The sequence below is a fragment of the Corylus avellana genome, chromosome 4 (assembly GCF_965113065.1).
Source record: "Corylus avellana chromosome 4, dhCorAvel1.hap1.2, whole genome shotgun sequence".
Classification (NCBI taxonomy): domain Eukaryota; kingdom Viridiplantae; phylum Streptophyta; class Magnoliopsida; order Fagales; family Betulaceae; genus Corylus; species Corylus avellana.
Window position 1 is genome coordinate 21,641,509 of NC_142493.1, and position 13,237 is coordinate 21,654,745.

Below are 13,237 nucleotides of genomic sequence, written 5' to 3' on the forward strand. Positions count from 1 at the left end.
TTGTGGTCTCTATTGTATACTTCCTGTGTACATGGGCTGCACCCCTTTGCGCTTTTATATAAATTGATATTACGTATCAAAAAAAAAAAAACTATGATGGGAATATGCAAATGTAAGAGACATGGGGTTCAATCTCCTTACTGCCTTCATTTCATTTTTCCAAAAATATATAGGAAAAAAGTGGTTACACAATCCAGCTCATGAATTAATAGCTAGTTGGGACACTTCACAAGTTCTAAAAACTTCTAGAAGGAAACTCCTATCATTCTAATTCTCCCCCTCAAGCTGGGGCATATATATAATATATGCTCAGCTTGGAACAAACAAACAACCTCGAATACTCCCCCTCAACCTGGAACAACTTAGAAAACACAAACACAAAGACAGACTAAAAAACACATTAACAAGAAAATGCACTAAACCAAATATATAGAAGCTCCCTAAACCCTAAACACTAAAAAACACATCTCCTGAGGTAACCGAAAAACACAGACCACTGAGCAGCACAGGCCACAGAGAACACTGCCAATCATGAAAATCATTGGTAAACGCCACAAATGTTGCCGAAGACCATGAAAATCACTGAGAAACACCACGGAAGCACCGAAAAAACACCAGACCCAGCAAAACAACCCACAAACCGCTGAAAACAAATAAACTCATTTTTTTTATTGCTAGACTTTTTCAAGTCACCAAGAACAATTCTTCTAGAGCTTCATCAAGGCACTGGAGGCTGACCAAAATCAAGCTCTAAAAGCTCAACAGAATCAAAGGGGGAGGGGGAAACAAAGACCAAAAACTAAATCAAAAGAGACTAAAGAAGAATTTTAAACCCTAAAATTTTGCTCTGGTACCATGTTAACTATGATGGAAATATGACAATGTAAAAGAAATGGGGGTGAATCTCCTCACTATCTTCATTCTATTCTTCCAAATATATGGGAAATGCAGTTACACAATACATCTCATGAATTGACGGCTAGTGGGGACACGACAGGGACAACAAGTGGGAACACCTCACTTACAAGTTCTAAAATTGTCTAGAAGGAAACACCCTATCATTCCAAATGTTATAATTAGTTTGATAAAAGAAAAAAAAAAGGGTGGCAAAAGAGTTTCTTGGTAATTGTAGATATTAAATACTTGGTACTTCTTTGTCATACTTTCTGTGGAACCTCCTTTTCTTCCACAAAGCTTATACACATCTATATTACCTCAAATTGATTGGTTACCAAAGGTGAGCTTAAGAACCAATCATGTTTAAGCAAGACTATGTCTAGAGAAGAAAATAGAATTTATAGATCTTCAGTAGCAAAATACATATCTATAAATGGTTTCAATCATTGTTAAATTTTGATGTAAAGCACAACAATTAATTAATTTTTTTAATAAGTAAAGATGTATAAATCAAAAGCGCAGATGGGCGCAACCCTAGAATATAGGGAGTATACAAAAGAGCGACTAAGAAGAAAAAAAAAGAAGAGAACATAAAAAGAAGTACAACAATTAATTAAACTTCCACCAGGACTTAGCACCCACATAACGTTTTCACAATCTCCTCACCTAATGTGAGACTCACAAATATAAGACAATCTAGGGTAGTATAACATAAAGCCAAGTTACAAAGTTCAAACGATATATACTTCAAAACTCAAACCTGGTTCTAAGCTTTCATAAATTTCCACATATTCACAATGGGTAGAAAAATTTAACCCAGAGCGAAGCATGCTACAATGAACAATCCTAGCTTGTTTCCACATCAGGCGTGAAAATAAATATACAACTGACAAAGTATTCGGAGCACAATCTTATCAATCAATCTCATGATTTTCTATTTATATTCATATTTTCTGATTCTTTATCTTGACTGTTGGTACTTTGTATTAGCTGAAGACTAGTAGCATTTCAGTAAAAATATTGTGCAGCAGCAGAATTAGAAACAACAAAACTATAGCCCATCGACTATTCAAACTGCAAGCAGAAGAAAGAGAGTGGGAACCTACTAAACGAACTGTTCCAGATTGTTCATCCTGCAGTTTAATGCTTGAAGAGCCTGAAACCAACCATTATAAAGTCATAACATAAAAACCAGAAGAATGATAATAACAATGTAAGATTTGCAATTTGAGTGCAACAGTTTTTAGTAATTCCTGAGCAATTAACATGACAACTTTTCAGTGAATTTTTTCAGGCTTTCTAACTTCCAACTTAGGGTCACAAGTTGAGTCAGAAGTACCATAGTTCGTATCAGGTTTTGAAGTGTTAAACCAAAACCAACTAGCCTGAGATAATAAAACTCTGAGTTCCGTCCTTCAATCAGAGTTTAGAAAATCATGAAATGCAATTAATTTGTTTAGATTCAATGAAATTATTAACTATGATTTGCTTGCAATTTTAACAAATTAAGGTGTAAATACAGGTAAAGGTCCAACACAGTAATCCTACTAAGTTCTTAAATCAGTTCTCAAAAGGCTATTGTGGGCAATGGTTACTCGTGAATTTTTTCTCCTTTTTTTTTATAGGTAAAAACGAGTATAACTGAAGCATGCGCATCCGGGGAAACGAACAAAGTTACTCGTGAAATATACAGATGCAATAACATCTTTCAACCAAAATTTGCCTTCCACACAATGATATCACAAAAGAAAAAATTGAATATCAAATCATGACAAGCATGCCTACAAACAAATTATGTTTAAGCAAATAAGCCCATTTTTTGTTTCTCTTGATAATTGCATCAAGAGAAATTATAGGATGATTATTAGTACTCCATTAATCAACAAAAGCCAGCTCTTCTTAGAATTTCACAAAGGCCACAATGAAGTAAATAACTAATGTTGGTACCACCAAAACAAGGTCCTAGGAGGATTTGGATATTGTCCTAGCCTTCAGCAATTTTGCATAAAATAGCCACTCTCAAGATTGAAGCTGTCCATTTAGGTTCAATATTTTACAACTCTTACCATTGCACTAAGACAAAGGCAACTTTGAGATAAACCAAATTCTATATTTTTGTTCTTGCAGAATTAAGTATAAAGATGCCTAGTTGAAACAATCTTGGGTTTCGTTAATCCTCAAACTTCATCTAATCTCAAAAGCAACATAGGAATTATTTTCTCACACAGTTTTCTATACAAAGGCAATTTCAATATATGTTGAAATAAGGCTATTCTTTGCCAAATTGGTACGAGAATGAGTAAATTCATAGGAAAAATTAAGGGAAAAGTCAAAATTAGTCCTTCAATTTTCTTGGGATTTCAATTCCTCTGGTTTCTAATTTCAACAATTACGCTCTTAGGTTTTATCCGTATTTCAAACTGACTAGCCTTCCAAATAATTAACAGCCCATTTGTCACGTGGATAATTCATCAAGTCACACCTGCCAACAATGTCATGCTCATCTGCACAAGTCATGCATACAAAAGAAAAAAAGAGAATCGATGGGATTGAAGGGGGTGGGGTTGGTCTGGCCACCACCCCCGGGGGCTGTAGCACCACCCTGAAACCCACCTAGATGGGTGGCTCAAACACCCCAAAAAACTCACCTAGATGGGTGGCTTAGACACCCAAAAACCCACCCAAAGGGCTCAACCACCCCTAGGGAGCTGTTCAGGTGGCGTGAGCTACCGGTGCTTGGAGAGATGGCTTGACCACACCCAGGCCACCCCAAAACCCCAAGCCACCCCCTCAAGTGGGGGATGGTCTGGCCACCATCTCCCAAGAGAGGGGGTGGCCACCTGGGGGTGGTAGCTGAACCACCCCCACCCTCTTAGTTTTTCCTTTTCTTTTTTGTGCATGACATGGCATTGTGTTGGTGGGTGTAACTGGTAAATAGTTCACATGGTACGTGAACAGTTAATTATTTGGATAGAAGGTTGACAAAAGGATCGATTTGAAACACGGGTAAAACCTAAGGACCTAATTGTCGAAATTGAAAAACTCGAAAACTGAATTTTGATTTTTCCCTATTAATATTAGTTAGGGCCCTAGAATTTAAATTTTAGTAATATTACCCAAGGCTGAAACTAGACAAGAGGAAGCTAACAATTGCTCATTAGGAAATATTTGCTAAATTTAATAGTGTCCTTGTATCTAATCTTCTAGGATTCTAATTAATATTGCATGATTTATCACAATACACTACTGAGTATAAATAAGCACAAATAATTTTTTATAATCACAAATTTTTCCCTTCAGAATAAGGTTTCAAAGTCTTTTTTTTTTATAAGTAATAATGCATTAAAGAGCGCAGAGGGGCGCAACCCAAGTACACAGGGAGTATACAAGAGAGCGACTAAGCTGGGAAGAGAGAAGAAGAGAACAAAAAGAGAAAATCAGGAAAATTAATCACTATAGGAGCAAGCCAGCCTGCAGTCCAAGTGAAGAGAGTGTACAAAAAGAAATGAACAAGGTCCTCAAGGTTCCTCGACGAATCCTCGAAACATCTCGCATTTCTCTCCTTCCAAAGGCACCATAACAGGCAAAGGGGAGCCATCTTCCACACCACAGCACTACTAGATCTCCCACCCGAACACCAACTGGCAAACAAATCCTTGACACTTCTAGGCATAACCCAACACAAATTGAAGCGAGAGAAAATAACCTCCCACAACTTGCGCGCAACCCCACAATGAAGAAATAGATGATCCACAGACTCCCCGTCCGTTTCACACATACAACAGCGATTAATCACCACAATAACTCTCTTCCGAACATTATCCAACGTGAGAGATTTTCCAAGGGCAGTCGACCAAGCAAAAAAGGCCACTCTCGTAGGAGCCTTTGTGCGCCAAATGCTTTTCCAAGGAAAGTGATTGGACTCTTTTGAGACAAGCATCCTATAAAAAGAGCGAACCTCAAACTTCCCTTTTCTTGAAGGGGTCCACCACATCCGATCCTCCCCTTCCCCACGAATCGAAGACGAATACAAGAGCGAGAAGAGGGAGGCTAAGACCATCTCCTCCCAATCATGAATTCTACGGGTAAATGTAACATTCCAATGAACCATACCATTAGAACACTCCCGAATATCAGCAATGAAAGCATCCCTATTGCTAGCAATGTTGAAGAGACCGGGAAAAGCTTCCTTGAGGGACATCTCGCCACACCAAGTATCCTCCCAAAATTTGACTTTCACCCCCAATCCAGGATCAAATCTAAAGTGGCTCTAAAACAACCCCCAACCCTTACAAATGTGTTTCCACAACCCCACCCCATGCGTTCCACGAGGAACTTTAGAACGCCATCCACCCCAATCCACCCCATACTTTGCCACCAAAATACTTCTCCACCAAGCTTCTTCCTTATTTGCAAATCTCCATAACCATTTCCCCAAAAGAGCTTGATTAAAAAGGCGCAAACTTCGAATCCCTAGACCACCCTCAGCTATCGAAGAACACACCTCTTCCCAGCTGACCAAGTGTAACTTAGGCTCGTCATTGAGACCCCCCCCCCATAAAAAATCCCGTTGGATCTTCTCAATGCGCTTCGCCACAGAAACAAGAATGGGGAACAAAGACAGGAAATAGGTGGGGAGATTGGATAAGGTGCTCTTGATGAGAGTGAGTCTCGCCCCCTTGGACAGGTACGAACGCTTCCAAGGGGCCAACCTTCTAGCAATCTTCTCCAACAAATCATCCCAAATAGCCAAAAGCTTGAACGAAGCCCCTAGCGGAAGACCCAGGTACCTCAAGGGCAAAGAACTAGTGCCACAACCTAGGATACCAGCCAGCTCCCCTGTCACCACCGAACCTCTGACTGGGACCAAGACAGATTTGGCCCGGTTTACTTTTAACCCTGAGACCGCCTCGAAGCCGATAAGAAGGGCTTTAATAAATCTAACTTGGTTAGAAGTAACCCCACAAAAAACCAGCGTATCATCAGCAAAGAGAAGGTGAGAAACAATTACCCGCTCAGGCACTCTAGCACCCACATAGAAGCCATTGATGAAACCCCTACTGATGGAAGCATTAATCATCCTGTTGAACTCCTCCATAACCATGATAAACAAAAAAGGCGAAAGAGGATCACCTTGTCTCACCCCACGCAAACTCCCAAAGAAACCAGAGGAAGAGCCATTAATCAACACTGAAAACGGCACAGACGAGATACAATGCTCGATCCATGTACACCATTTCTCACCAAAACCACACCTCCTTAGCAAATAGATTAAAAACTTCCAGTTCATGTGATCATAAGCCTTCTCCATATCCAGCTTACACAAGAGTCCGAGATCCCCAGATCTGATGCGGCTGTCCAGGCATTCATTGGCTATAAGCACCGAATCCAAAATATGTCTTCCTCTGACGAAAGCATTCTGCGGGTTGGAAATCACCCGATTCATGACTCTCCTCATTCTATTGGCTAGAACCTTCGCAATAATCAAAGTCTTCATTTCATAGGCATGAATTTTATTTTTTTATTTTTTGATAAGTAATTCAATCTTATTAAAGCGTAGAAAGTCACAACCAAGTACACGGAGAGTATACAAGAGAAATACCCACTTAGGAAGAGGGAAAGGAACACATATCCAGAAACTCTACAAAGTTAGTGAAGCAAGAACTATTGATAGCAACCATCCACCCATAGAGTCTTGAACAATAAATATTTTAAAGCTATCACCGTTCTCTTAGTCTTCAAAATTACGGGAATTGCATTCTCTCTAGATGCACCATATCACGCAATGGGGAGCCATCCTCCAAGTTTCTAAGTAACGATGACTACCAAACTGGCCACTCCAACTAGCCAATAACTCTACCACTCGATTGGGCATTACTCACTCTACCCCGAAAAGATGAAAAACTGATACCCACAATGCTCTAGCAACTCCGCAATGGCTGCTACTTCATGGTTAGAGGTTCTTATCTTCTCAATCAGTAAGAACTATTATAATGCAAGTATGGAAGCTAAGACCCACCCTAACACCATCCCATCCCTCCCTTCAGCTTAGGTGAAACAAGTGTACCAAGGGACGTGTATATTCACACCAAAAGAGCTAGTGGGCCTAACGATATGCATAGCTAGGGCTCTTAGGCCAAACATATTCAAAGATATACTTGAATTAAAATAAAATATAATAAAAAATTTAGAATAGAACAAAGATAATATGATACTTACAGTTATATTCAGTCCATCCAATGACTTGATTCTCAAGGTCATACAAGACTAGCTTATTTGAAAGGACTAGATCTGCAACAAACAGAAGAAGTGATTAAATTTTCATTAATGCCCATGGAGCTATATCAAGTTAATACTCAAGAATTCTTGACAGCCGTCAGTTGGAATAAAAAATTGATTCTTTCTGCCACATTATTACATAATGCTTCTAGAGAATGTCAAGGCAAGTCCTAATCTTAGGGGACCTCAAAGCCAACTCTACTATTAATGAAGAGACTTAACCATTACAAGACAGCTTCATCAATAACCACCTTGATAAAACAAATAACATGCTAAGGTTCTTGCAGAGATTTGATAATTTGCATAAAAGAGTTTAATATCCAAAAAATCCTACAGGAATCCCAGAGGCTTGGAATGCTTGACAGTGTTGATGATTAGAAGGCAGAGCAAAGCAACAAAGTATTAATTGTAGCCACCCCAGTTATCAATATCTTGCAACTCTCTTAAGGACATCCCAACTCACCAGTTCTCTTTCATAAAGTAACAGTTCCAAATTTTATCAAAACCAGGGACAATTTCAGGCTTAATGTGTATTTCCAGAAAAAAAGTGAAATGCTTTCATTCATAATTATCAAAGTTATTGATTAGAGAGTCAAGCACTCAGACTTGAGTAATGGCAAACGACATATTCGGATAATATGTTAAAATTTCATCTCAGATCCAACCTCAAATGTTTAAGCTCTAGCCGTAGTAAACCGTAGTGCAAGAGGGTATACTCAATGTTCTATAGTAATTACACAGCAATATCAGAAATAAACCTGCGGCTCACTGCCAAATGTACAAATTTTTGGGGTATACCTCCCAAAAGGGTCAAGTTCATCCTATCCCTGGACTGCATCCCACTGTTTTGCCATCCAAGACACCACAAACCTTCCTGTAAAGATCCACAATAGTAAATTAACTGACTGATGTAGATCACAATGCAACATACTTTAAGAAAATGACAAATCAGCAAGTAACAAATGCTACAAGGCAAGAAGCTATGCATATACAAGATTGGATAGAGCAACAACAATGACACAAGAAATCTTCCGAGACTTGCATTGCATTTTGTTTACATCATATTTCTAGAAACAGGATTTGGAAAATACTCGAGAAATCTAAAGGAAACCAGATGAGAGTGCTGCCTGGTTAACACTGATGGTTCATAATGCTTAACAGACCCCACCCCACAACTGTCAAGATTTGGAAAAACCTTTAAATTCTTTTTCTTTGAAACCTCTACTGTCCACTGAATAATTGCATCCCTTGCTATTTAATATTGTCTACATTGCAACCCAAAATCTAATATCTTTGGGCAAAAGCCCAAATGTCACAGAGATTATTCTCTTGGACGCCTACCTACAGTATACTTGATTTTTGTGCGAAGAATAGGGAACTTATGATTTTCAGGGCTCTTAGTTCATAGAGGGTCACTAACTCCATATTGGCTGATTGGAGATTTTTTGGGTGAAAGTTTGATGTATGCATTGTCACAGGAAATTGAAGAATTCTGCCCCGAATCTCGATAAATAACCCCCAACCATGCTCTAGAGAGCATTCTTGATCCTACTGAGAGCCTCCATGACAATCATGAAGAGGAGAGATGAGAGAGGAGGATCTCCTTGGTGGAGGCTCTCAGTAGGATCAAAGAAACCAAAGAAACCATACAAACAACCATTAATCAAAATAAAGCAGGTTGTGGAGATACAAGCAGACATCCATTTCCTCCATTTAGTACCGAAGCCAAGATGCTCAAAGAGATAGAAAAGGAACATGATCCTCTAAACAAATCTCCGCTGCCAAGCAATATGGGAAAATGATAAGATACAGGTCGAGAAAGGCAGCACTGCAGAATCAAGTCTAAACCAAGTAAAAGAACCTCCAGCCAGTGGAATATCGATAAACTGCTACTCTAAAATGAAATCAGAAAAATCCCTCATGGCAGAGATTAACCAAGCCGCCTAAATCCTTTCATTCGATAAGTAAGTAACATTCAAGTCTCCCATGATGCACCAAGGGATTTCCCACAAATTGAAAACCCCTGATTACTCTCCCCACAAATAGTGCCTTTCAGAATCAACATTGGGATCATAAACTCCTGAAAAGGACCAATCAAACTGATCCATAACAAATTTGAATTTGCATGAGATAGAGAAAGTGCCCACTGCCTCTTTAATACATATTTTTTTTTTATAAGTAATGCTTATATCAAAAGCGCAGAGGGGTGCAACCCAAATACACAAGAAGTATACAAGAGAAAACGACTAATTAGGAGAAGAGAAAAGAATAAGAAAATCAAGATAGCTAATCACTAAAGGGGCAAGCCAAGTTGCTATCCAAGTGAAAAGCGTGTAGAAGAAGAAAGCCGTGAGTTCCTCCAAAGATCTCTCTGAATCCTCAAAGCATCTCGCATTTCTTTCTAACCATAAACACCACACTAGGCATAGGGGAACAAGCAAAAAAAAATTGAGACAATACCACACTAGGCCTCTTTAATACATTCTACTGCACATTTATCCCACATTAAGACAATTCCTCCCGAAGCTCCTAAGGCTAGCAGAACAGACCACCTCGTGAAAGATCCACCTCACAAGCCCCAGACAATACTGGCTGAAATATGCTCCATTTTTGTTTCTTGAAAACACGCTACGCCAAGCTTCTAAATTTTCAATAAGTTGCTAATGTTGAACCTTTTCCCTACATCCTTAAGTCCTCAAACATTCCAACTAATAATTTTCAATTTCATAATGGGGTAGAAGCCTTGCCACGATACCAAGAAGAAGAAAGGGATTAGGGTGGGTTCTTCTTGGTGTCATAGTTCACTAAGCAAGACAAATTGAGAAGTTCCCTAACTCCGTTAACCCCGCTCCCAATCTCTTTCTGAAGGGGCCTGATGTTCCTTTGTAACTCTTGCGGCTTCAAATCCTTCATGTGAAAACCCAAACATCTTCCTATCCCATACATACATCTCTTGACCACGTATGAGTTCTCAAATTGTCGTGCACGAGGGATGAGGAATTAAAATAAGAAAACTAGGGACCAATATAAAGGGCACCCTCTTTGCAAGAAGAGGGAGCCACAATAACTGGGCTGGTGGGCTTAGGATTTGCTATGACAGCTCCCTCAGAAAAATTGAATTCATACATGGAGTATTGTCTAGACGATATTCAAGGCCATGCAGATCCTTTGGCAAAGGCAAACTTTCGCTCCTCTCAGATTCATTGAGGTCCCCACTAGAAAATGCAACCACTAGGAGAATTATGTTGTCGTCATCCCAGAGAGAGAGAGAAAGAGAGAGAGAGAGATGAAAGAGAGAAGTTGCACAGATCTTGGAGTCCATCGCCAATGAAGAAGACCCATTGATGCAGTACAAACACAAAATTGAGAAGACAGTAAACAGGGAGAGAAGAAAAAGAGAGGACGAAGCCAAGAAGAGAGAAAATAAGCCAAAGAGAAGAAGAAGAAGCTCGGGAGAGGGGAGAAGACGACAAAACCATGTCAATAATATTATTTATTAAAAATAGAAAAATAGGTTTAAATAGACTAAGGGTTAAACCTTAATCCTAACCCTAGTAGTACCTGGACTGACATTAAACCCACTAAAATAACATTAAACCCAAAATCATAAAAATAAAATAACCAGTCCAAAAATAAATAATGTAAATAAATTGCGAAAAATAACATAATAATATCACCCGACCACAAGGTCATAGGGCCATCCTATGTCGTCAACGTCCATACACGTGTGATCGGTGGCTTGTGTCTGATGTCCCTATCACCCAACTACTGATGAGATTGTAACCATGGTTGCAGTCATTTTCTAACGCTCTATTGCCGAACTAGAAACAGGTTTCAACAATGATTCGAATCCCAACGAGATATAGTACATCGAAAGAGTGCATCGCTGACCCACGAATGGACAACTCGACCAAGAATGAAAGTTGACCCAACAGTCACAACTTAAGCCACATGCCTGTTAACAAACGCAGGTTGTTGTCCACTGTGTTATGGGCCTTCGGGCAGCACAAATATGAAGACTATTCAAAAATAAAATCCTGGAGTGAGGCCCAATGGTTGCAAGAGGGCTGAAGTGGGCTGTGAGAGCCTGAAGAAGAGCCTGTTTTTTTTTTTTTTTGATAAGTAATGTTGATATCACAGGATTCCCTTGATTGACATGGGCCTACAAAGTCTGTCCAAACAAAAGAGTGGTTCACGAGAACAAACTGAGACTTTGGTGAGGGTAAAAAGACGACCGGAGGTGCGCATTTCACAAAGGTACAAGGAGACAGCAAATACTGTAGCACCTCCATGAACCCACACCAACCCCATTTCTTCTTGCCTACCGAACAAGAATAAATCCCATCTGCCAACTGCTGTTGAACTCTTCAATGGCCATGTAACTACCTTGAGGATTATGCAACGCTGACCCAAGAAGGCGCACTAAGAATCTCTGAACTTACGAATGAAACCTGCACTGTTCTCTGCTCTGGCTACAGCGTTGACTATCAAGAGTAGCCAAAAAACTCCACTCTACCCAAAAAATTGACCTGAGATAACAATTCCCTCGTTCCACTCTTCTTGACTTGAAGGCATTTCCTCTTACTCGATAATGAACTCAAAATATTTTCAATCTACAAAGAAGAAGAAAAAGCTCCCCATGGGGCCTTTGTTACACTTAGAGACTCAATGAAACAGAACCCACACAACAACCTCTTTAGGCATCGTCGACAACATCATCCCATGACACCCAAGCAACCAACCAAGAACCAAAGAAGCTTAAAAACAAAGAAATCTGACACACCAGCATAGAGAAGTACAGGACACACCCGCACGTGCTGCCAAGAGAGAAAGGAGCTTCTATCAAAAGATACAAGTGATTGCTGTAATTACTATGATGTTTATGTTGACCATAGAGACAAATGAACCAAGAGAGCTAATAACTATTCAAAACTAAAACCATGCCCATAATCTTTCCAAGTACAACATAAGAATCTAAAGCAACGTACAAAGAGAACACCAAAAAGAAAGCAAGTAAAATTTTGAAACAAACATTTCTGGAGAGCACCTTTATTAACTTGCTTGATATACTTACAAAAGGAAATAGATACTCATGTGGATAAACCTTCAAAGATAGCGAGTTCTCAAAATGAAAGGTCACAGGTGGAAACCCATCGTCAACACTGCAATTGAAAGCAAAACTTACTAAATCAAAGTACGATCCTCAACACATTATTTTGAATATGTAAGAACAGTACAGCATCAATAATCATACATTACATATATCAAGCCAGAAGGAATTGGCAGCCTTGAGTGATAAAAACTATATCTTTAGATGATTAATGAAAGTAACCAGCATGATCAAGAAATACAATAAACTTAGTAAGAATAATATAGACGAGAAGTATTTTAAACAGAGTTACCTATTTTTTCCTGAAGATTATTAAAAAAAACACCTGTTCAAAATGAACAAGTAGAAAGTAATGAATAAAATGGTTTTCATTTAGACTAATAGAAAATTACAAAATTTTCTTTGCCTTTCTCAGATCAAGAGCTAAAGTTTCTGTGGGAAAACGTGTTTAATGACTTGTATTCTATACTTGTATAGTTAGCTATTTTAGGAAATTATGTAACAGCCTGTATTCCTTGAATTAGGCTGATTTGGTTAGTGTCCTATTATATCCCATAAATCATGGGATTTGAAATAACTTAGTTAGTTTTCCTTTTCTGCTGCTAGGGTTGATGTATATAGCTAACGTTTTGTGTATTATTCAAATCAATGAAGAATCAGTTTCTGTCATGGTATCAGAGCTTTAGGCTCTTTTTTGGATTATAACCTTTTCACACAGGCCTTCATTGCCAAGATCATACTGCTGTTTTTTTTGTACTCTGTTTTACCCTGTTTTTTGGTTCAAAAACAGAGTATTTGTGCACGTTTCTGTTTAGCCTTCATTGCTGAAATTTCTTAGAGCAGTTTCTGTTCTTAGTTCTACCTTTGCCGGCCTTCATTGCTGGTGGTTTCTGTTTCGAGTGATCAGCCTTAATCGCCAAGAGATCATTGTTCGTGAAGAATGTCGGAGGC

The 13,237-nt window shown here is 39.0% G+C and overlaps 2 protein-coding genes across 2 annotated transcripts in view; one reads left to right on the forward strand and one right to left on the reverse strand.

The window, feature by feature from the left end:
* Nucleotides 1-1,488: 1,488 nt before the first annotated feature.
* LOC132177493 (Eukaryotic aspartyl protease family protein) overlaps nucleotides 1,489-13,237 on the reverse strand; it is a 30,633-nt gene continuing 18,884 nt past the window's right edge. Inside the window, exons 7-10 of the mRNA XM_059589838.2 lie at nucleotides 12,251-12,338; nucleotides 7,975-8,050; nucleotides 7,117-7,188; nucleotides 1,489-2,053 (exon numbers count right to left, since the gene is read on the reverse strand). Of these exons, the coding sequence (XP_059445821.1) occupies nucleotides 1,884-2,053; nucleotides 7,117-7,188; nucleotides 7,975-8,050; nucleotides 12,251-12,338 (406 nt within the window). The 3' untranslated portion in view covers nucleotides 1,489-1,883. The remainder of the gene's footprint in view (nucleotides 2,054-7,116; nucleotides 7,189-7,974; nucleotides 8,051-12,250; nucleotides 12,339-13,237) is intronic.
* The window catches only part of LOC132177494 (uncharacterized), a 1,569-nt gene continuing 1,507 nt past the window's right edge, over nucleotides 13,176-13,237 (forward strand). Inside the window, exon 1 of the mRNA XM_059589839.2 lies at nucleotides 13,176-13,237. This exon is cut by the window's right edge and continues 1,061 nt beyond it. Coding sequence (XP_059445822.1) covers nucleotides 13,227-13,237 — 11 coding nt within the window. The 5' untranslated portion in view covers nucleotides 13,176-13,226.